This window comes from Eptatretus burgeri, chromosome 2 (assembly GCF_056783735.1).
Source record: "Eptatretus burgeri isolate ZD-2024b chromosome 2, Ebu_testis_v1, whole genome shotgun sequence".
Taxonomy (NCBI): Eukaryota; Metazoa; Chordata; class Myxini; order Myxiniformes; family Myxinidae; genus Eptatretus; species Eptatretus burgeri.
In genome coordinates, this window is record NC_140962.1 from 115,133,350 (window position 1) to 115,157,113 (window position 23,764).

The 23,764-nt window shown below is 43.3% G+C and overlaps 1 protein-coding gene across 7 annotated transcripts in view; it reads right to left on the reverse strand.

Annotated features, from left to right (window-relative positions):
* The window catches only part of LOC147032882 (E3 ubiquitin-protein ligase RNF220-like), a 127,612-nt gene that overhangs the window by 10,610 nt on the left and 93,238 nt on the right, over positions 1-23,764 (reverse strand). For all 7 annotated transcript variants that reach the window (XR_015055387.1, XM_085870851.1, XM_085870848.1 and 4 more), the window contains 2 exons: positions 21,175-21,250; positions 5,440-5,545 (listed from right to left, as the gene is read on the reverse strand). Coding sequence is in view for 6 of the 7 variants with exons in the window: in XM_085870851.1 (XP_085726977.1) it covers positions 5,440-5,545; positions 21,175-21,250 (182 nt within the window). In the remaining variant the exon portion in view is untranslated. The remainder of the gene's footprint in view (positions 1-5,439; positions 5,546-21,174; positions 21,251-23,764) is intronic.

A 23,764-nucleotide genomic window follows, 5' to 3' on the forward strand; every position in this document is an offset into this window, starting at 1 on the left:
TCTTTCAACAACAACTACTACTACATCATCAACAACAACTACTACTACATTCACAACGATAACAACGCCCATCTTCGCTTCTTCACCATCGGCCTTTCCCACGCGCGTGCGTGTCAGCACGTACGTGGGTGGAGTCCAATGTGCCAGGCGGGGTTTCTTTGGACGTTGGTGTCTTGGATTTCACTCCAAATACGGGCATGGCGCCTCTCTCAGCCAATCGGAGGTGGGCGAGCAAGTCTGCCGCCTCTCGGCCAATGGGGAGCCAACGCAACATATTGCTGCTCGACTTCCTGGTCGAGGGGTGGAGACATGAGCACCCCCCCCCACCCAGACCAATGTCAGACGGCCGGGAGATCGCCCGACACGCCTGTCCGATGAGGAGGGGATGACACAAGACGGATCCCTCCCACCTGTCAAAAAGGAGGGATAATTGTGTGGGGGGGACCCGCTGAAAGAGTCTTCCCGCCGTGAATCACCTGCCTGTGAGCCGGAAGAGAATCGCTTGCCTGCTGAGCTGATTTGCTTTGCTTGCCTCGTCGCCTGTTTTCGCCAGTGGAGCATGCCAGCGCCCGACACTACCCTCCGTACCTGGTGCTTGGAGCAGCATCGTGTTGTGGGTTCGAGTCCCGCCGGGCCAGATCGTCGAGAACCGCACGAAGCGGGAAGGTCCAAGCCAGTCTCTTACCTCCAGCTCACCTTCCCTCCGAGCTGGGGGTATCAATGAAGGCCGCGGCCACCATTTATTTTTTGGGGGGTGTGTATCTGTGTGTGGGCCCGTCTTTTAAGCAGAAACGTTTAAGTGCCGTGTGTGTAAATTGCATTTCTTTTATTCGGTTAACTCTGCCTTCTTGCATGCTCCCCTGCCCCATTAAAAATAAATATCCCTTTTGTTAAATGTTCCAGCTCGTTTCTGTGTTTCTTTCATTGGCTTGGCACGGTGTGTGTTGAGAAAGAGCGAGGCTGTAAATTGTTCATTTGGACCAATGGACCTTGGTAACCTCCGCTTGGGTTACACACGGTTCGGGCACGGTAACGGCTCGTTTCGCTCGAGGTCCGTCGAGGGTGTGAATTCCCCGGTAGCTTTGCCTGCGTGGGTAATTAGGTATATTGAAGTTTGGCAATTGAGCCTATCCCACGTGGTCAAATTATTGGCGATTCATGGTCCAGTAAGGGACCCGTGCCTTCGGACTTATCCAAAAGGCACGACCTCAATTCCGGTGTGTTCGGTGGAGCCGACTCCACTGCTCCCTCTAGCGGTCGTGCTCGCCACCGATACCTGGCCCCATAACGTTTGGTATTCAGGAGTGCGATTCGGTCCCTACGCCTCCGTAGAGAAATTCACGGGAGTCGGATCAGGGGTGCGTGGAGTAAACCCCCCCCCCCGTTTCCCCCAAATTGCGAACGAGTAAAATTTATTTTTCAATACGCAACATAGCAAGCCAAAATAAAAACTTTTACAAACTAGAAGGGCACTCGGTCGAGCGCATACCTCCGCCACGTAATGCCTGATCCACGAGATCATATCAGGCCCAATATATTTTTGAAATATGCTATACAGTACTATATCGTTTTTGGCCCTATCTTTCAATGGTGAAGAATCACTTCAAAAATTAAATAATTCTCGTATCCAGATCTGGATTCGGATCTTCACCAAAATTGAATCAATTCTTCCTTGTCACACACCCGTGTCCACCAAGTTTTGTCTGAATCCGTCCAAAACTTTTTGAGATATAGTGCTATATATCGTTTTTGGCCCCATCTCTCAATGGTGAAGAATGACTTTAAAAAAATTCCAGTCATCAGATCCGGATATTCACCAAAATATAATCACTTCGTCCTTATCACACACTAAACCTGCCCACCAAATTTCATCCAGATCTGTCCACAACTTTTTGAGATATCCTGCACACAGACAGACAAACAAACAAACAGAGAGGGGTGAAAACATAACCTCCTTCAACTTCGGTGGTGGAGGTAACAATGTTTTACAAGGTCATACTATTTTAAGTGAAAGAATGCAATAATTCAAGATTTAAGAAAATGTGTTCAAAATAATTTTTGTTTGCACATTTTATGCCACATTTGCGGGAAAAGTATGGCTGTTTCCAGGAGTTATGAGGGACTGTGAGAAGGGCTAAAGGAAGGTGCACTTGGCATGGAATAAAGGGAAAGAGTGTAATTAAAGTGTCAACTTGGGTTGGATAAAAACAAGTAGGAAGGTGATTATTTAAGTTTATCTGATCAAGATCAAGTTTATTACCCCCTTGTTATACACATTATGAAAAGCCTGCAGCTGAACAAATTACTTTTGTATGCCTTGTTTGTATCAATGTCTAAAACATATTCTACTGCTTTCAGCAACCCAGCAGAAGGCAAACAATCATGTTTAAACAGAATACTGGGCCATATGTTTCTCAAGCATAATAAGGTACAGCAGGATGGTGGGAAATTGCACTTGTATAAACAGTTCGCTGGATGCACATATACAGTACATGCTGACCATTTCATTAACAGCAGAGCACTTCCAGAACAATTCATGGTAACAAAGTCATGAACCACATAATGATATCAAAAAATGTAGTGGCATTGTGGTGGAGATGGGTTTTTTTAAAAAAAAGAAGAGAAAAAAAGCAAATAATACTGCACATGCAGAATTTCAATAATAATAATAATAATAATAATAATAATAATAATAATAATAATAATAACTTAGAACTGCCACTTTATAACTGCTGGCAGTGATGACCGGGTACCCAGACGTCCGCCTTTGATACAACATGACACTTTCTGTAGATGACAGTTGCAAAGTTTTGCTTCGATACGATAAGTGGTTCCAGACAAAACATTATTTAATATTGATACAAATACAGCCCTGCTTTGATACAACGTGGGACTGACGAGTTACGAACCGGGTAGCACAAAGTGTTCAATCTATATATTATGTATGCAGTCAGCCCTTTTTCCTGGGGACATTGTCGGTATCAATTGAATTACTATTCTTGTACCATCAAACGCATGCAGGTGCAGCCAAGTGAGCCTTCTGGAAAAAAAACTAAAAGTTCTCAAATTCAAATAATTAAATAATTCTGGCTGTCAAACCGCGTGGCCGATTGGGTTGAAATTTTAAACCTATGTTTCAAATGTCGTCGAGATAATAATTAAGCTTCACATTTATTGACACAGCAGTTCCAGAGTAAATATTACTTAATATTTCCCCTTCAATCCAACATGGCTGCCAAACCGTGGGCCCGATCGAGTTGAAATTTCAACCTTTCATTCCACATGACTGTTCCATCATAACTCTGAAGCTTCACATTTATTGATGCAGTAGTTCCAGAGTAAACATTAATTAATATTTTTCCTTCAATCCACCATGGCTGCCAAACGATGTGTCGTACATCAAAAGGGAGAGATAACTTTTTGTTTGTCATGGAGAGGTGGTCATACATGTGGAATTTCGCCTCGATCTGTTCAGCCGTTTCAGAGAAGAACACTTTTAAAGTTATTAAGTTTCAATCCAATATGGCTGTCTTACCATGTGCCCGATTACAACATAAATTTAAATTCTCCATCTAATGAGGAAGTGGATTCTGCTTGTTAAGTTTCGTGTTGATCGGACAAGATGCATTTTTCGATCCAAGATGGCCTCCAAACCTTGTGACATCATAATTTTTACCGTCTTGCAGGCATGGGGGTAGATTATATTTGTCAAGTTTCGCTTCGATAGGTTATGTGGTTCCAGAGAAAACATTATTTAATATAATTCTTGAATCCAACATGGCTGCCAAACCATGTGACCTATCAATTAGAAATTAACAAACTTATATTCACTGCTCGTGTGCAATACGTTTGTGAAGTTTCCCCTTGATCTGACCAGCCGTTCTGGAGAAGAGGATGTTTGAAGGTTTTAGGTTAAATTCAATATGGCCACCAAACAATTTGACCTAACAATTAGAAATTAACCAACTTGTGAAAGGATGTCTTGGGGAAAGTGTGTGTGAATTTTTTCCTCAATCTGTCGAGCCGTTCTGGAGAAGAAGATTTTTTAAATTTATTAATTTTCAATCCAAGATGGCTGACGAACCATGTGACCTATGACATCATAAATTTATATTCTGCTTCCAATCGTGTAGTGGAACATGTATGTGAAGTTTTGTGTTAATGGGATAAGGTGCGTTTTTCTATCCAAGATGGCCACCAAACCATGTGACGTGTGATGTCATAATTTTAACCGTATATGCAGGTATGGGGGTAGATTACAGTTGCCAAGTTTCGCTTCAATAGGTTATGTGGTTCCAGAGAAAACATTATTTAATATTATTCTTGAATCCAACATGGCTGCTAAACCATGTGACCGATCAATTATTCATAAACAAACATATTCACTACGTGTGTGCAATAGGTATGTGAAGTTTCCCTTGATCTGACCAGCTGTTCTGGAGAAGAGGATGTTTGAAGGTTTTAGGGTAAATTCAAGATGGTCACCAAACCATGTGGCCTATCAATAAGAAATTAACAAACTTGTAAAAGGATGTCATTGGGGAATGTGGGTGTAAAGTTTCGCCTCAATCTGTTCAGCCGTTCTGGAGAAGAAGATGTTTTTAATTATTTTTGTCAAAACAAGATGGCTGCCGAACCAAGTCACCTATGATGCCATAATAAATTTTTTCCCACGGTGATTTGTTGTGTGGATGACGCTCAAGAAATTTCAGATTTTTCCCATGCAGCGTTCTACTTGACGAATTTTCACTAGCATGCTGCTTCACCGATGATGTCACAAAAAATCACCCGTGTTTCCCATGGGGGAGCTTATTAAAATGTATGAAGCAAAAAAATTTTCCATTGCACGGTTTCAGAGATACAGAGGTCCAAAGGTTATCGGTTTTTTTCAAGATGGCGCCTGCACCACGTGACCTATGACATCATAATTATCAATTAAGTATGCCAACAAAAACGATACATACTATGGTGAAAATTTCGTGTCGATCGGACTTACCGTTCATGAGAAAATGACTTTTAAAGCAAAAGAACCTGAAAATTGCCGGCGGAAAAAGAAAAAGAAATAAACAGAATAAAAACAATAGGTTACCCAGTCCATTTGACTGGGTACCCTAATAATAAACATTGCAAAGAATGATAAATAATATCAATCATGACAATAGAAATAAAGTCAAATATCACAGGAGGGAAATATCACAGGTAAATATTTACCTTCTAGCAACTCAAGAGATGAGAGCCAAATATGGAGTCTTAGATACAATCAATATGGCAGTATTGGTGAAAGAGGAGGATAACTAAATCAATTAGTTTTTCAATTCTTCACCGACAATTTAAGGCAGAAAGACAAAATCCACGAATTGGTCAAATTATTGGCATGTCTGATACTTGCTTTAAGGGAGGTCTGTGAGATCAACTGATGACGCCAATACAAATTCTCACCATGCATATGAGGCACTTGTAATTCTCGCCATGACAAGTCAGGGCTTCCAGCTCTGCCACACGATTTCGTAGGGCTTCTATAGCTGCAGTGCTCGAGTCACATACCCTATATAGATATACAAAGGCAGGTGCTATAATTTATTAATCACAATATAAACAATCAACAAGATAGCCAGCTAATGTTTTATACATTATCAATCTAAAAGTATCTATTTATCTTTCAATCCTGTTGATATACATACATATTGTGTCCCACTGTACCCACCCACCTGTCAGTCAACACATCCATATTCTTTGTCATTTTACTCTTCCATAACTCTTGAGTTAAAATATATAATGAAGAACTATTCTTGATGGTGAAGGCTGGTGAACACATCAACAGATAGGTTGAACAATGGAAGAAATCAACAAAATGTGATCGAGCTATGCTAACCAACAGCTTTTCCTTGCTACCCATGGTGGTTAGCATACCTCAATCACCTCATAATCTATACTAACATGGAGCTAAGTGTTTATTATCTCATAGACAATGCATCAACGGCCACAAAACTCAGCTATATTGTACTTGGTATGCATGACTGGATCACTATACTTTTTAGCTCATGAGCGAAGATGTACAAACTCGCTCATAACCTGTTACTGCACAACATTTTCAAAAAAATGCTGTGACAACATATTCCGTGTCACCACGTGACTATTTTTAATTACAACCCCATAAAAGCCATTCAGGAATCGACGCCTCGTTCGGAAAAAATGGCATGCGAAAAAGGAACAAAATCACAACTGCAGATCCCCGAACCGTGAAGGACAAGGAAATCATGTGATGACTACCACCACCTCTGCCACCCATCCATGGGACAGGTAATCTACTCGTCTGTGCTAACCACTCTTCTATGAACAAGCGCCACCTCCAACCTGGAGGCCTCAGCCTGGCAACTTGGTCAACCAGAGAGAGATTATGGGATCAACATTGGTGAACCATCAAACGGAACCGTCTATCTGGATTTTGGGGTTTATTTCTCATCAGGACGTCATAACCGTCCGTCAATTCTTCAAACATCAATCCCATCTCCTGGCTGTAATGTAAAACAAAGTCTTCGATATCCCCCGCCATAGTAAATGAGGATTAACAAACTTATATTCCCTAAACATGTGCAATATGTATGTGAGGTTTCCCCTTGATCTGACCAGCCGTTCTGGAGAAGAAGATGTTTGAAGGTTTAAGGGTAAATTCAATATGGCCACCAAACCATGTGACCTATCAATTAAAAATTAACAAACTTCTGAAAGGATGTGTTGGGGAAAGTGGATGTGAAATTTTGCCTCAATCTGTCCAGCCGTTCTGGAGAAGAAGATTTTTAAAATTTATTAATTTTCAATCCAAGATAGCTGACGAACCATGTGACCTATGACACCATAAATTTACATTCTGCCTCCAATCCTCCAGTGGAATACGTGTGTGAAGTTTCATGTTAATCGGATGAGGTGTGTTTTTCTATCCAAGATGGCCACCAAGCCATGTGACTTGTGACGTCATAATTTTTACGATGTATGCAGACATGATGGAAGATGATAGTTGCAAATTTTCGCTTCGTTAGGTTATGTGATTCCAGAGAAAACTTTATTTAATATTTTTCTTGAATCCAACATGGCTGCCAAACCATGTGACCGATCAATTAGAAAATATCAAAAGGCACCAGTTCACCACTTGCTTGATATGTGTACCAAATTTCGTAAATATATCTTGAGGGGATTTGTAGTTTAGCACCGGAAACGAAATGTGACGGACGGACGGACGGAAGCCATTTCAATATCCCCGTCAACTTCGTTGGTTGGCGGGGGATAATAACCCACTTTGGTGTAGGACTTTATGTCAATTGGAGATTGGGGGAATGCTTGTCACGCACCAAACATTTCGATTGACCCACCAATCGCACCACGTGCCTTTTGGTTGATTGGTTTGCATAAGCGGGAACCACCGTCTGGGTGGCAGACAGGCGGTTGTTGTTAGCTGTGGATTATGCGGTTTCACCGTGCGAGACATAATCCGTGGACGACATCAAAATACATATATATATATATATATCTTCTTCTTTTATAATACCAAGCTTGCACACTAAAAACTCGGCTCGCCGTCACACGATCCCTATGAAACTGCTCTGGCACTTAGCGGACATGCCGAAAATGTTTGGGAAGTCTTGGCGTTCCATAGTACCACTTGAATTTTGCACAATGCGTATTTTTGTCATTCCCCGTGTACGGTCTGTCATCTGCTACCAGCGATGTTGTACTGCTATCCCGTGCATGTGCATGGGTATCGCTAGTATATATATATATATATATATATATATATATATATATATATATATATATATATATATATATATATATATATATATATATATATATATATATATATATATATATATATATATATATATATATATATTGTTACGGTGCCGGGGGTTGGCCGCGAACCGACCGCTCTGAACAGAGCCGCAAGTCGAGTCGGCCCAACCGATTGCCCGGAATATAGATCACCGCCCGGATAAGTCTGAGCGACGGGTCCTTGTACAAGAACCGAAATACGCAAATGGGCAGATCATGTGGGGTAGGGTTGATTAGCAATCTTCAATGTACCTAAATACCCACGTGATCCAACTACCGGGGTATTCCACCCTCGACGGAACTCGTACGGAACAAACCGCTGAGGCAAGCCTGTCCCGTGCGCGATTCCGAGCGGCTTAATCGCCGAGAACCGTCGGTCCAAATGTCCCCCTCGTCGGTTCGGCAAACCAACAGCTTTATAACTACCAACACACAAAATGCTGAGTCAATGAAAGAATCGACGCAATGAGCTGAAAACATTTAACAATTGGGGTATTTATTAATAATAATGGGGAACTAGGGAAGCATGTAAGAGCAGAACAATTCCGACTTTACGAAATGCAATGCAAAGATTTACAGCACACAAAGCACTTAACAATTTCCGACTTATTAGACAGGCACACAGACACACGTTCGCACACACACACACCCAAGTAATGGTGGCTGAGGCCTTTAATAACGGGCTCCAGCCCGGAGGACAGCTGAGCTGAAAGCCAGAACCTATCTCAAACCTCTCCACCTCGTGTGGTCTTCAAGTTGTTCGGACCCGGGCTCCAGCGAGAGCGAGCTGGACCCAATCGCCGTGAGCCGCGATCCTTCCTGAACTCCAGCGAATCCTCCCGCGCTTCTCAACACGTGCTGGTGAGACGAGGCGCCAATCCTTCCCGTCGATGCGTCGCTATCTTGAAGAACCACCTCCAAGAAAAGGTCGATGAGTCGCACCAAGCCGGGAACCAAACGGAGAACAAAGAGCTCCACGAACCAAGAAGAAGACCACACGAGGTGGAGAGGTTCGAGATAGGCTCTGGGTTTCAGCTCACCTGTCCTCCGAGCTGGAGCTCATGATTAAAGGCCTCAGCCACCATTTCTTGGGTGTGTGTGTGTGTGTGTGCGAATGTGTGTCCATGGGCCCGTCTAATAAGTAGGAAATTGTTAAGTGCTTTGTGTGCTGTAAATCTTCGCATTGCATTTCGTATAGTCGGAATAGTTCTGCTCTTACGTGCTTCCCTCGTTCCCCATTATTATTAGTAAATACCCCAATTGTTAAACGTTTTCAGCTCATCGTGTCGATTCTTTCATTGACTGAGCATTTCGTGTGTTGGGAGTTAGAAAGCCATTGGTTTGCCCTAAAAGGGGGACATTTGGACCGACGGTTCTCGGTGATTAAGCCGCTCGGAATCGCGCACGGGACAGGCTTGCCTCAGCGGTTTGTTCCGTACGAGTTCCGTCGAGGGTGGAATACCCCGGTAGTTGGATCACGTGGGTATTTAGGTACATTGAAGATTGGCCATCGACCCCACCCCACGTGATCTGCCAATTGGCGTATTTCGGTTCTTGTACAAGGACCCGTCGACTCGGACTTATCCGGGCGGTGATCTATATTCCGGGCGATCGGTCGGGCCGACTCGACTTGCGGCTCCGTCAGAGCGGTCGGTTGGCGGCCGACGACCCCCCGGCACCGTAACTATATACATATATATATATATATATATATACATACATATATATATATATATACATACATATATATATATATATACACATGTACCTGGTGTTGGCGCAGTGGTTAGGGCAGCGGCTTGGGATCCAAAAGGTCCTGAGTTCAAGCCCCGTTGGGCCACTGAATTAATACACCAGGGGGTTGACTCAGCCTGTCATCCTTCCGACGTTGGCGAAATGAGTACCAGTATACTGGGCCGGTGTATACCCCGGTTAAAATAGGTGTAGCATATCCCTGTGTCATAAGAGGCGACCAGGGTTGCGTCAGGAAGAGCATCCGGCGTAAAACCTCTGCCAAATCACTATGCGGATCATACGGATGATCCGCTGTGGCGACCCCTAACGGGAGCAGCCGAAAGAAGAAGAAGAAATATATATATATATATATATATATATATATATATATATATATATATACAGTCATGCGCCGCTTAACGACGTTCCGGGCAACGACGGATCGCATACACGATGGATCTGCCAGCTCTGAAAAAAAAAAAATGAAAAAAAAAATGTAGCTGAAAAATTCATAACCGACGTTGCGCTGCCAGTCGTATAAAAAATAGCACATACAATTATGTACGCTGTACAGTACATAATACTTCATAATGATAATAAACGACAGTGTGGCCCTGTTATAATGCGATCGTTGAGGTCCATAAAATGTCATCACGAAAAAAGCAGGGTCGTGCTGAATCGGGATTCAAGGAAATCGGCTTTCAAACTGAACCAGTGTTTGCACGTTTACCTTCTAGCAAGTAAATTACCTTTGAATTGAAGAATTCCGTGAATAAATCGTTGTTACAGTCAAAATTAAAACACAAATTTATTTTTGGTGAAGCTTTTCATGTTGTTAAAACAATCGCACTGTTCCGAAAATATATATCACAATTGACAGGAGCTCGTTTCTTCATTTATAAATTATAACATCGATGCAATGATTACGTATTTATAAAATCCAAACGCTATTCATTCATCTTTCTATAATCAATGCGAGAGGAGATTGTAAGCTGCTGCGAACAACACCGATGACCGTCATGAACAGCACAAAGGTAAAACTAACGTGTCTTCAGTCTCTCTTGGATGCGTGTTACAATTGCCGACAGTATTCAGTACAGTAACATGCTGCACAGGTTTGTATCGAAGGAGCAATAGGCTATACTATATAGCCTAGGTGTGTAGTTTTGTGCAAGTACGATGTTCGAAAACGAAAACGAAAAAAAAAAGATGTTCGCACAACGACGACGTCGCTTAACGACGCGTTTCTCAGAACGTAACCCCGTCGTTAAGTGGCGCATGACTGTATATATGTATATATGTATATATATATATGTATATATATATATATATATATATATATATATATATATATATATATCCTCTTTCGGCTGCTCCCGTTAGGGGTCGCCACAGCGGATCATCGTTATGATCCGGATTGTGATTTGGCACATGTTTTACGCCGGATGCCCTTCCTGACGCAACCCTGGTCGCCTCTTATGACACAGGGATATGCTACACCTATTTTAACCGGGGTATACACCGGCCCAGTATACTGGGACTCATTTCGCCGACCTCGGAAGGATGACAGGCTGAGTCAACCCCCTGGTGTATTAATTCAGTGGCCCAACGTGGCTTGAACTCAGGACCTTTTGGATCCCAAGCCGCTGCCCTAACCACTGCGCCAACACCAGGCTAATATATATATATATATATATATATATATATATATATATATATATATATATATACATATATATATATATATATATATATATATATATATATATATATATATATATATATATATACATATACACACACAGTACATATATATATATATATATATATATATATATATATATATATATATATATATACACACACAGTACATATATATATATATATATATATATATATATATATATATATATATATATATATATATATATATATATATATATATATATATACACACACAGTACATATATATATATATATATGTTGTTGCTGGCCGGAGGTCTGGTGGCGAGAACGACCACAAGGTGAGGGGAGGTGACGTCGATTCCCACCGGACTCTCCAGAATTGTAGGCCGTCGCTCCGGATAATTCCGCGAGCCGGTGGGTCGCTGAACCGACCATGGACGCCAATATCTCAACCGCATATCATCGGGTCTTTTTGTCCAGAACCAATTTACCTAATTAACTACGCGATTTCGACTACCGGGGAACCACGCCCTCGGCACGTCTTGCTCGAACCGGGTCACTCTGCCAACTGCGGTAGAGTTCCAACTCCTGACTACCAACTCCGGTTCGGGTGCAGTCGAGCGGAACTGCCAAAGCCGTGCCGGCGAAGATGAATAGATTATCGGGGATAAAAACCCGGCTAAACTCAGATTTGAACCATGCTGCACCAACGCAAGAAAGGACAGAAGGGCAGTTCCATAAATTTGTCAACCAGGAAGTCAATATTTAAAAATGAAATTATCAACACAAATTATATATCATTTTGAAGGGAATTGTACAAGCTGTTCCAAAATTGTAAATTATAAATGTACTTTTTTTGAAAAGAATCTGCACACTTCACAGAAATTTTTAATTGAACTTTTGAAGTCAGAAAATTCATTTTTTCTGTGTATGTCCGAACACATGGTATTTTTTTTTAATTATTCCAAGGTTATTAAGGTGTTGGCACCATTTTTTCATTGTTACTTGTTTTCTACTAAACACTTGTCATATCATAGCCAAATAAAAGTTTCATATCCTCAATCTTTGTGTCTGGTATCTTAATAATGTGTCCAAAATGTACGTCCAAAATTATGGAACTGCCCAGAAATGAACTGGGAACATTTCTACAATTGTTTTATTCACAAATAAAAAAAAGACAAAGGGCAAGACTTATCGCGGATATGCAAGCAATAATCTACAATGAAGGAAAACACTGAACAGTTCTACTTATAAGACGGGCCCACACACTCAGACGATTTATTGAAAGATCCCCACAGCCCGAGAGGGAGAGACGAGCTGGGGTCGCAGTTCACGTGGGTACCTGCACGTTGAAGGGAGGGAGTGCTCCGCGGTGCAGCACCGGCTATTGGTCGTGCGGCTCGGTCCACAGTCACACGCGTGGGGATCGTGCCCGTGGAGGAAACAGAGCGGGGCAGTCAGAGTCCCAGGGCGGAGATCAGGGTCGTGGACGGGACCCAGGAAAACTCCACGAATGCCAGAAAAATGTAGACCGCACACCAACCAACTTGCTCCTCCAAAAGATCTCTCGTTCCTCCTCCAAGAGACTTACACAGAACCGACGACCGAACCCCTCAGAACTCTCCGCTGAGGATGGCATCACAACTTTTATGGACCTCCCCGAACGGGGTGGGGGCTCAGTGGAACAGACGTCTGTCTGCCCTGATTGGACGGGGCTCCCATGGGTCTGCCCTTTCTGGGCAGGGCTTTGGCCATGCCGGGAAAACCCCGCCCCCACTCTACGCGTGCCCATACTCGTAAAAAAGAAGTTAGAAAGTTTGTGGAAGCTGAGAAGGAACTGCCAGAGATTCTGCCTCGGACAGTGAGTCGCCAGTTTGGCGAGTGAAGTGCTTGTTCAGTGGTGCTGTTGGATGGTCTTATATGGTTTGTTGGATGGTCTTAGATGGTTTGTTGGATGGTTATTAGATGGTTTGTCGGATGGTCGTTAGATGTAATAACCCATCTAAAAGGACATCGTGATGTGGTGAAGTACAGGCGATCGCTGGCGGTTAGCGCTGGCGGATAAACGAGGGTGTTTTTCATTGTTATAAGTACTTATGTACTGGGAAAACGTTGGTGGATGGTGGTGGCGGATCGTAATCGAAAAATGCATTATGGAAATTGGGAAACCCTGATTTCCAGGTGGAAGGCGAGGGTGGCGGTTAATCGAGGTTACACTGTACATACATATGTATGTGTATATACATATGTATATATATGTATATATATATATATATATATATATATATATATATATATATATATATATATATATATATATATATATATATATATATATATATATATATATATATATATATATATATATATATATATATATATATATTGTTATTGTTACGAATTTGGAATTCAATTGCACACAACATACAGGTTCCCTTAGTCAGCTATGTCGATAAGTGCATGTTCCCCAGATAGCTCACCTTCCATTGTTTAAATGTTCAGAGATTGATTAGAGGAGCTGTGGATCGATGTAATAGTTAGGGAGCGAACAATGGAGACGTCCCTCCCCCTCTTCTGCGAAGAGGAAGAAGAACCTGCGGTGACGTCAACAACTCCCTCCCTCCCATGGTTGAGCGGGGGGTGGATCAAGAGGGCATGAGTCCTGCCGGGTGCGGGGGAGGGGTGCAAAGGATAAAGAGGACATCTTTTCTTTGTTCAAAAAGAGTCCCGTGGGAGTCCCGTGGTAGTCACGTTCTGAGTCCCGTGGGCAGAGTTCGTGTGCTGAGTCCCGTGGGAGGAGTAAGCTTTTTTGCTTCGGAGAGAGCAGTCGTTCAGCCGTCGGGTCCTGCTTGGCTTGCTTGGCTTGAGGCCTTCGGAAGCTTTTTGCTTCGGCTGGCTCAGTGAGCTTTGACTGCTGCTTTGTTTTGGAAGGAACTTGAGCCGGTTGTTCGGCTCGAGCTGCGAGTGGAGGCTTCTTCCTCTTCCTCTTGGTTCATGAAGTTTTTCGTTCTCCATTTTGTTTCCCGGCTTGGTGCGACGCATCGGCCTCTTCTTGGAGTTGGATCCTCAGGGAAGCGACGATCGACAGGAAGGATCGGCGCCTCGTCTCACCGGCACGTGTTGAGAAGCGCGGGAGGATTCGCGGGAGCTCGGGAAGGATCGCGGCGATTGGATCCAGCTCGCTCTCGCTGGAGCCCGGGTCCGGACAAGTTGAAGACCACACGAGGTAGAAAGGTTCGAGTTTCAGCTCACCTGTCCTCCGAGCTGGAGCTCGTGATTAAAGGCCTCAGCCACTGTTTTGTGTATGTGTGTGTGTGTGTGTGTGTGTGTGTGTGTGTGTGTGTGTGTGTGTGTGTGTGTGTGTGTGTGTGTGTGTGTGTGTGTGTGTGTGTGTGTGTGTGTGTGCGCGCGTACGTGTGCCCGTCTCATAAGTAGGAACTGATGTTAAGTGCAAATGACTGTACATAATAAGTAGACGGTTGTAGTTCTTTTGTCGTGCTTTTGTTGCTTGTATAATTGCATACGTGTTTTATTATAATAAATGTCCTTGTGTGAATGTAAACCTGCTCGTTGCGTCCATTCCCTCATTGACTGAACATTTCGTGTGCTGGGAGTTAGAAAGCCGTTGGTTTGCTGTAATAGGGACCGACGGTTCTCGGCGATTACGCCGCTCGGAATCGCGCACGGACAGGCTCGCCTTGGCGGTTTGTTCCGTATGAGTTCTGTCGAGGGTGGAATACCCCGGTAGTTGGTATTTAGGTACATTGAAGTTTGGCAATCGACCCTAACCCACTTGATCTGCCCATTGGCGTATTTCGGTTCTTGTACAAGGACCCGTCGCTCGGAGTTATCCGGGCGGCGATCTATATTCCGGGCGATCGGTCGGGCCGACTCAACTTGCGGCTCCTTTCAGAGCGGTTAGTTGGCGGCTGACCCCCGGCCTGTAACAAGATATATATATATATATATATATATATATATATATATATATATATATATATATATATATATACATACATATACATACATACATATATATACATATATATATATATATATACACACATACATATATACATACACATGTGGGGATTTGAGGGGATTATATCCCGTGATATATATTTACACACACATATCTGTACAAGCCGGTAGCCGGCGATGGGTCGCCGAGCATGGAAACTGTAAGATACAGAGCAAAATGGATGTCATATAACGGATAGGGAATCACCTTAAGATTATGCATATCTCATCCCATCCAGTTTCATCTACTGATAACTACTCGGTGTCCATTTGAATGAAAAGTACCGAAAATGCGGTTTGAAATCGGAAATCCCCAAAGTTCGAGGGGGTGCTGTGGGTGAACAAAGATCTAAATCGAAAATCCGGCTCGATCGTTTGTGCACAATGTATTCCAGATGATTAGTGTGAATTTTCATGACCATCCGACCATAACCCTAGGAGGAGTAGCATTTGGCGCGAAGGCACCTCCAGCTCTCGCATATTATCGATTTTTGCACTAATTGACCTTTGACCCCTGACCTAAACGAAATCGGTCAATATGTCCTGAGGAAAAGTTGTAGCACTCATTGAGTACCATGAACCTGCAAAGTTTTATTCGTATCGATGCACTCACCTGGTCGCCAGGAGGCCTTCAATTTTCGCCAATTTTCGCGTATACCCTAATTGTAGGAGGCGCTGCGGGTAAAGTATTCCATATATCACAAAAACCGGAATATATTTGATAGAGCATCACCTGGAGATCATTCGTGCCAAATTTCATAACCCTACGTGGGATAATGGCTTTCGGAATTGATTTCGCGTGAACGGTACCGATTGTGAAGGTTTTTTGGTTGTTGCTGGGGAACCAAAGAGTCCCTAGCAACCATCACAATTTCCAAAGCACTAGGTCATAAGATGTACCTCCCACCCGAGTTTGGTCAAAATCCGCCCACGTTTACTACCAATTATGCTGATGACAAACGAACAAACTCCAAACAAACAGACAGAATTACTGATAATAAGGGTCACCTATTTCGGCGACCCAACATATATATATTGTTGCGGATTCGCGCCCGCCGGCGTGCTGACGGCCACGTAACTCGAATCGCGGCACGTCGCCCACCGGACAGACAATCCAGTCGTGACCCTCTCGGACTAACGCCGGGAACCAGTCACGGGTGGACCTTTCGGTCTCACCGCGATCGAGCCAATCAGCCCCCGCGTGGGATAGGGTTGCTCGCCAAATTCGACATACCTAAGTACCCACGCGGAGGGTAGACCGGGCGATCGCACCTCGCCGCAGGTCGACTTCGGACACGGGCCACTTAAGCGACCCGTTCCGTACTATCGGGATAACCGAGCGGTGTTATCGTCGACCTCGACGGTTCGATTAATTATCGGGCGTATTCAGCCCACTACCAACCCTTTACGTGTAGCAAGATGAGGATTCAAAGAAAGAAATGACGAAGCGAAGCGGGAAACAGTTCAACACAAAGCACATTTATTCGCGATGAACGGAAAGCACACATATTCAATTCCACCAAAAGCACACAGAAAAGAAAAACACAATTCAATTTACACAAAAAGCAAATGCGACAATGCAGATCTAATACCGATTACACGAGCACACGGCAACACTTATACAATTTTACTTCACAGACGGCGCCGACAACACATACCCAAAACCAAGGAAAGAATACCCTCAAGGATGAGGCGGGCCTGAGGCCGAGACCGGGTCGGGCCTACCCGTCTGGTGATGAGACGCGGAGCGGCGATGGTGCCTCAACTCCGCGGGCCTCGCGGGCAGTGTCTGGTAGGGGGTGGGAAAGGGGCCCCCTTGGTCGCACTATCTCAGCGCGGGGGGAAACAGGAGGGGGTTGCTGATGCTCGGGGTATAGAGGATTTTTATTGCCCCGCGACGAGCGTCTCCACCTCGGCCAGGTCGCGCTGTCGGCCTCCCTGGGGTGCAGCTCCCTGCACGACGCGAGCACCCCCTCGTCTGCCCTCGCCGCCTCTCCACAGCTCCGTCCCCTCCGCTCCGACTCCAACGCACACGACGACCAGTTCCTTCTTGCCAACTCCACCGCCCGCGAAGTCTTAACTCTCTGTTCCCTCTCGACTCTACTACTCCCTGGACTGGCGAACACGGTCGCTTATATCAGCCCCGTGGCTTCGCCCTCTCATCTTTGACCCCCTCCCTTCGACCTTTCACCTCGCTCCCCATTGGCCCGAGAAAAAGTGGGCGTGAATACTTTTTGATCCATAAATTTGCATATATCGATCGACCTCCAACGCCCTGGGGGCGGGGCCAATTCTCCCCTCGCTCACCGATTGGACGGCAAAAAGTGGGCGTGTGTCGTTTTTGATCCGTTTTTGAAGCACAAAATCCGTGATTTTGTACACGCTGTTCGGCGCGCGCCCTGCACGAGTCCAACACCGGTACCCACAAGCGGCGCAAGAACGGTGGCGATGCGACGGTTGCGAGGTGTGACGTGAAGGTCGTGGCGGTTGTGGTGAAGCGGCGTTGTGGTTGGTGGTTGATGTTGTGACTGGTGGTGGTAACAATGGCAGTTGGTCCAAATTAAAGATAGTAAAAGAAAAACGGCTATCCTGAAGAGTCGCAGCACGCATAAATGACATGTATTCCCACTAGACAACGGGTTTGGGCCTAACTACACATGTACTTACCGAGATACCTCACCTAAGGGACCTGAATGGTGGTTTGCGAATTTGGTAACCACAACAATATATATACATACATACATATATACATATACATATATATATATATATATATATATATATATATATATATATATATATATATATATATACATATACATATATATATACATATACATATATATATATATATATATATATACATATACATACATATATACATATATATATATCTATATATAGAGATATATATATATATATATATATATATATATATACACATATATATAAATATATACATATATATATAAATATATACATATATACATATATATATATATATATATATATATATATATATATATATATATATATATATATATATATATATATATATATATATATATACATATATATACAGATAGATATATACAAACACGCACGCACGCACGCACGCACGCACGCACGCACGCACGCACGCACGCACGCACACACACACACACACACACACACACACACACACACACACACACCTCCTTCCAGATTTCCAGTGTTTCCCCTTCTAAGAGTTTGCTTCTGTATCCATCGTGTCCACCCCATGCATCCTCCCCTCCCCATCATTCCTCCCCACACCCGTTGTTTGTCCAAGTCTCCCTCTATTTTGTACTTCAACCCTGCTGTTGGTGTTTCTCTCCTCTCTCTCTCTCTCTCTCTCTCTACTGTTCCTTTCATTCTGTTGTGCCCCAATCCATTCAGTGCACTTGCTTGCCCACACAAGTGGGGGACCTCGAGCATCAGCTTCTTGTTTTTACATTGAATTCCTTTGGTGTTTTACAGTTTTAGTGAAAAATCTCAGTTCTTAAAGGGGAGAGCTATGGGAAGAGTAGAGAATTTGTGGATGTTATTTGTGGATAAAAATATATTTTAACATTATATTCCCATTGCTGAGTCAGATTCCTTCAACAAATTGCTGATACTCAAGGTCCCCCACCTTTTGGATGGTATGAGGAACAGATCTACTATATGTAATATGAAAGCTAAATCTTGAACATTTTTTGAAATATCACATGCACAAGCGAAGTTATCAAGATGGTTGCCATGACAGCATACTTCAGCCAATCACAACAATGATCTAATCCTGTTGAGATAATCTCATGAGAAATAAATATCTGCAATATGAAAGCTTCACGTTCGAAGGTTTTTTAAAATATCGCGTACACAAAAGTACATGGACAGATGATCGGTCGGTCTGTCAGACGGAGATCATTTTAATGTCCCCTATCTCTGATCTTGTTGGAGGTGTCGGGGACAAAAATGGAATTTGATATCGTTAATACAGATTCCATCCACTCATCTCACCCACACTTCAGGAAAATTATGATGTCATATTCATCTTCTCACCATGGTTATGCTATTATAGCTCAGCAGTCACTTTTCTTGTTTATAGCATATTGTTCTCTTCATTGTTCCTTACCCTATTTATCTGTATGTCAGATGATTTCATTGTTCCTTACCCTATTTATCTGTATGCCAGATGAGGCAGTCTAAACAAAGATGTCACAATTTCATCAGCCATTTAAGATGGTAGCGACTCACCGGTGCAATGGTTAGAGCATTTGCTCCGAGTCTGAGAGAGCAGGGATTGGAACCCTTTTAAATGGTACAAAAAAGCTTTTAAAATGGTTCGTGCTGCCTCCTTGCATGATACTTGGCATTTAAAAAAGATAGAGCATGGACAAACAACAATAAGTTGGCAATCATTGCACAGACTTTGATGGGACTAAAGGCCTCCTGCATTGAAGCTCCTTGTAGGAGAATTCATATATTAGCATACAAACAAAAACCTCCCTGCAAATGCTCTCAAATACCTTTTCAATTGCAAACAAAAAAATTATGCTTATGATTGTTTGAAAAAAACGTCTGTGATGAAGATTGACTCATCCTGACTACTTTACTTTGTTCATTCTTTTCTCATTCTTAAAAGTCAGCATAAGAGACAACACAGCAGGTTGCAGCAAAACTAAATATTTGATGCTATGAGATCAATAACTGCTGGGATTTATCATTTCTATGTTTGCTTTTACTTTGTTTTTAAAAGTTGATGAAAATGCAGCAAAGCAAGTTGCTTGTAAAATGAACTTCTGAATCAATTTTCCTTGCATGTTCTAAAAGTAATATGAAAAGGTGATAATCGTTAAGTTTCTTTGAAAACTAATCAAACAGAAGACCAAATACTGAATTGGTGTCACCAGAAGGAACCTGAATAAACAAAGGAGTCCTTTAAATTATGTTTAAACATAAACATAAACTCCTGATGGAGTCATCATGAAGAACCTGGATAGGATTCGGGTTTCAGCCACTACTCCACTACCCTCAAACACATCCAGGTTTGAGCCTTACAGCAAAAATTCACATTTCTCTCAACAGATAGATACAGAAAGAAAAATAAAGAGTAAAAGAGATAAAAGAAAAAACAAGAATGAGAATGAATAAAGAGAAATGTGAAAAAGTAGGAATAAGTGTGAAAGGAACAAAGAACAAAGATGCCAGGAAGAACCTGGAGATATAGATTTCAGCAGTTACTCCCCCAGCCTCAAATGCAGCAAGAGTTTTGCAGATAAATTTGATTTCAGTTTTGCATCACTGAAGTTAAATACAACAACGAGGTTTGGAAACTCTCACTTGTCAGGCAGTTTATGACTATTCCGAAACTGAGACTTCAAATAATGCTATCTTTTGGCCAAATTTTGTCATGGTGCTACCTTTACAAGTCTCCAGTCATCACCATTGCTTTCTAAATAAATGATTTATCACTTTTGTCAGAGGCCAGATAAAAGCAGACAGATCAGTGTAGGTCAACAGAAGGAGCACAAGGTTTGATCGATCCCAGTACAGGACTGTAGTGAGGCAACTTAGCATAACAATTGTGCATTTTGTGAGGAAAGCACCAAATTTGGCACACTTGTAGCCTATCATATTATGAACAGATTTGGATATTGGGCCATCTCAAAATTTTTGATGGCAGTGGAAAATGGCTTCCACAGCCATCGGCGGCTGAATTTGAGATGGCCCAATATCCAAATCTGTTCATAATACGATAGGCTACTCGTGTGCCAAATTTGGTGCTTTCCTCACAAAATGCACAATTGTTATGCTATATTTAGCTAAGTTTCCCCACTACTGGACAGATTTACAAGGCAGAAAATCTTGGCCACACACAGAGGACATATCATGCTCGTTTCTTACCGTTCTATTTTGCTGTTCTTCTGAGTTTTCTGCGGCTCAGCTGTCATTGTGTTGTATTGGCTTGTTGAGGGTAAATCTACACCAAAGAAGTGAAGAATGAATGAATGAAATTGAATAAATAAATGATACTTTGTGGCAAAGAAATACCCTTCCCACTCAAGAGAACAATAGAACTATGAGTTTGGAAGCAAGGAAGCAACCAACCTAAAGAAGTGCCTTCTTCGTTTTACCTGAGATTAAAAAAAAATAAAGGTGAAATTATTTCACAATTCCATTTCATTGCTGTGTACAAAGCCGTTTTCCATTTTAGTAGCCAAATCGGATTTTTTGACAAAGAGACAAGGATCCTGGAGGACCTTATACAAAAATTCTGTGCGAGACAAAGATAATAGTAGACATCCGTGTACTTTTGCAAGAATTACAAAGACATTAGTACAAACGGACAAACATATGGTAGATGTAATTTGAACTTGAGTTCATCACATCAGGAGTCTGAGTTGAAAACTGGTGGTACATGGGAGGTTTTAGGTGGTTAAAAAGCATATTGTAGTCCTGGGGGTTCAGGGTAGGGCGAGGGCTAAAAAGATGGCCGAGAGATACATACTCTCACGTCGAAGCTGTCTAGCCTGCATTCAACTCCCAATTCAGCTATAAGCTGTCATCCCAGTGTTTAACAGGCATTGTGATTCATCAATGTGTGTGCCATCCCTCAGGTCAAGTCAGGGATGGCAACATGTGCCAGAGCAGCACGTCGCTGCATCCACTTTCTGCCGGTACTCCAGTGGCCTCCGTCTGGCCATCCCCCAGGCAGATGCCAGGCTCATCCCCATCTCCTTGATATGCTGATCAACCTGCTGCAACCACGAGGCACGTGGTCGGCCCATTGGCCTGCTCCACTCACAAGGCTCCTTCGCTGAGAGAATCTGGTAAGTCGGATCAGTGTCGGGAAAACGAGCCACATGTCCATACAGCAGCAGCTAACGCTCACGGACGATGTAGGTAACAAATCTCATTTGAGTCTCCCTCGGCAACCGCTTGTTGGACACAAAATCTGACCGGCAATAGACAAGGATTCTCCGTAGAGACCTGGTACCAAAGGAATTCAGTCTCCATCTCAGATCCCTGGTCAGAGTCCAAGTCTCACATCCATAGAGCAAGGTTGAAAGCACCAATGACCTGAAGACTTGGACTTTCATTCTCCCGCACAGGTACCGGCAGCACCACACCCCATGAGCCAGTGAATCCATGACTCCACAGGCAGGACCCAGGTGTCTATTGACCACTGGCTCACAGCCAGCAGAGACATGAATATCACTACCAGGGAAAGCGAATCTCTCAGTGACCTCAACATCCTCACCACAAATAGGTACAGACAAGATAGCAGCATCCAAGCTGTCAATGAAAAACTGCATCTTAGTTTTGACCCAGGAAACCCGTAATGCCAGCGGCTTCAACTCCTCATTCAGCATCTTGAGGGCCCCCAAAAGGATATCCAGTCTCTGCAAAGATGACTGCATAGACTGCATAATCAAGGTCAGAGATCTTGACATTCCCAAATGATGCACCGCAACTTGAGCTCTCCGACATCCTCCCCAGAATCCAGTCCATACAAGTGCTGAAAAGTATGGGGGCCAGTACACACCCCTGACAAACTCCAGTAGCAACTGGACATAAGTCGGATATGGTACCACCACATCTCACAGCACTCTCAGTACCAGAGTATAGTTCAGACATCAGATCGATCAGTTTTGGTGGCACCCCACGAAGACCAAGAATCCTCCAGAGGGCATCGCGATTCACTGATTTCCAATCATCAATTTGGTTTCAGACCAGGTCACTCTACCCTGGATATGCTGCTTCTGCTCTCCCATCAATGGATGGAGGTCCTCAATGCCAGACAGGAAATCCGAGCCGTATCCCTGGACATATCACGTGCTTTTGACACAGTCTGGCACCCTGCCCTACTCACCAAACTCTCTTCCTATGGTATTCAAGGCCATCTCCACTCATGGCTCGCAGACTTCCTCTCCTGTCGCAGTCAACGTGTGGCCCTAAATGGAGTTCTTTCATCCCCTCTTCCTGTGCAGGCTGGAGTTCCTCAAGGTAGCGTTCTGGGCCCTGTTCTTTTTCTGTTTTTTATCAATGATCTCTCGGACTCTCTGGAAAATCCTCTATTTCTCTTTGCCGACGACTCCACCCTCTGCCGTACCATCTGTCATCCCTCAGACCGGCAAGCAGCAGCTTCTTCGCTCACTGCAGATCTGGATAAAATCACAAACTGGTCCAACACGTGGAACATGTCTTTCAATCCAGACAAATCTCACACTCTCACTATGTCTCTTCGAAAGGACCGTTTACAAAACCCCTCCATCCACTTTCTCAACAATCCTCTGGAAGAAGTCTTTTCTTTCAAGCTTCTAGGTCTCACTATCTGCCATGACCTTTCCTGGGAAAGTCACATTTCCAACCTCGCCTCAAAAGCCAGTCGCCGACTGGGAATCCTCCGTCGTGCTAAGTCCTTCCTCGGCCCTCTTGAGCTCCTGACCACTTACAAAGCTTTTGTCCGTAGCCTGATGGAGTACTGCTCTCC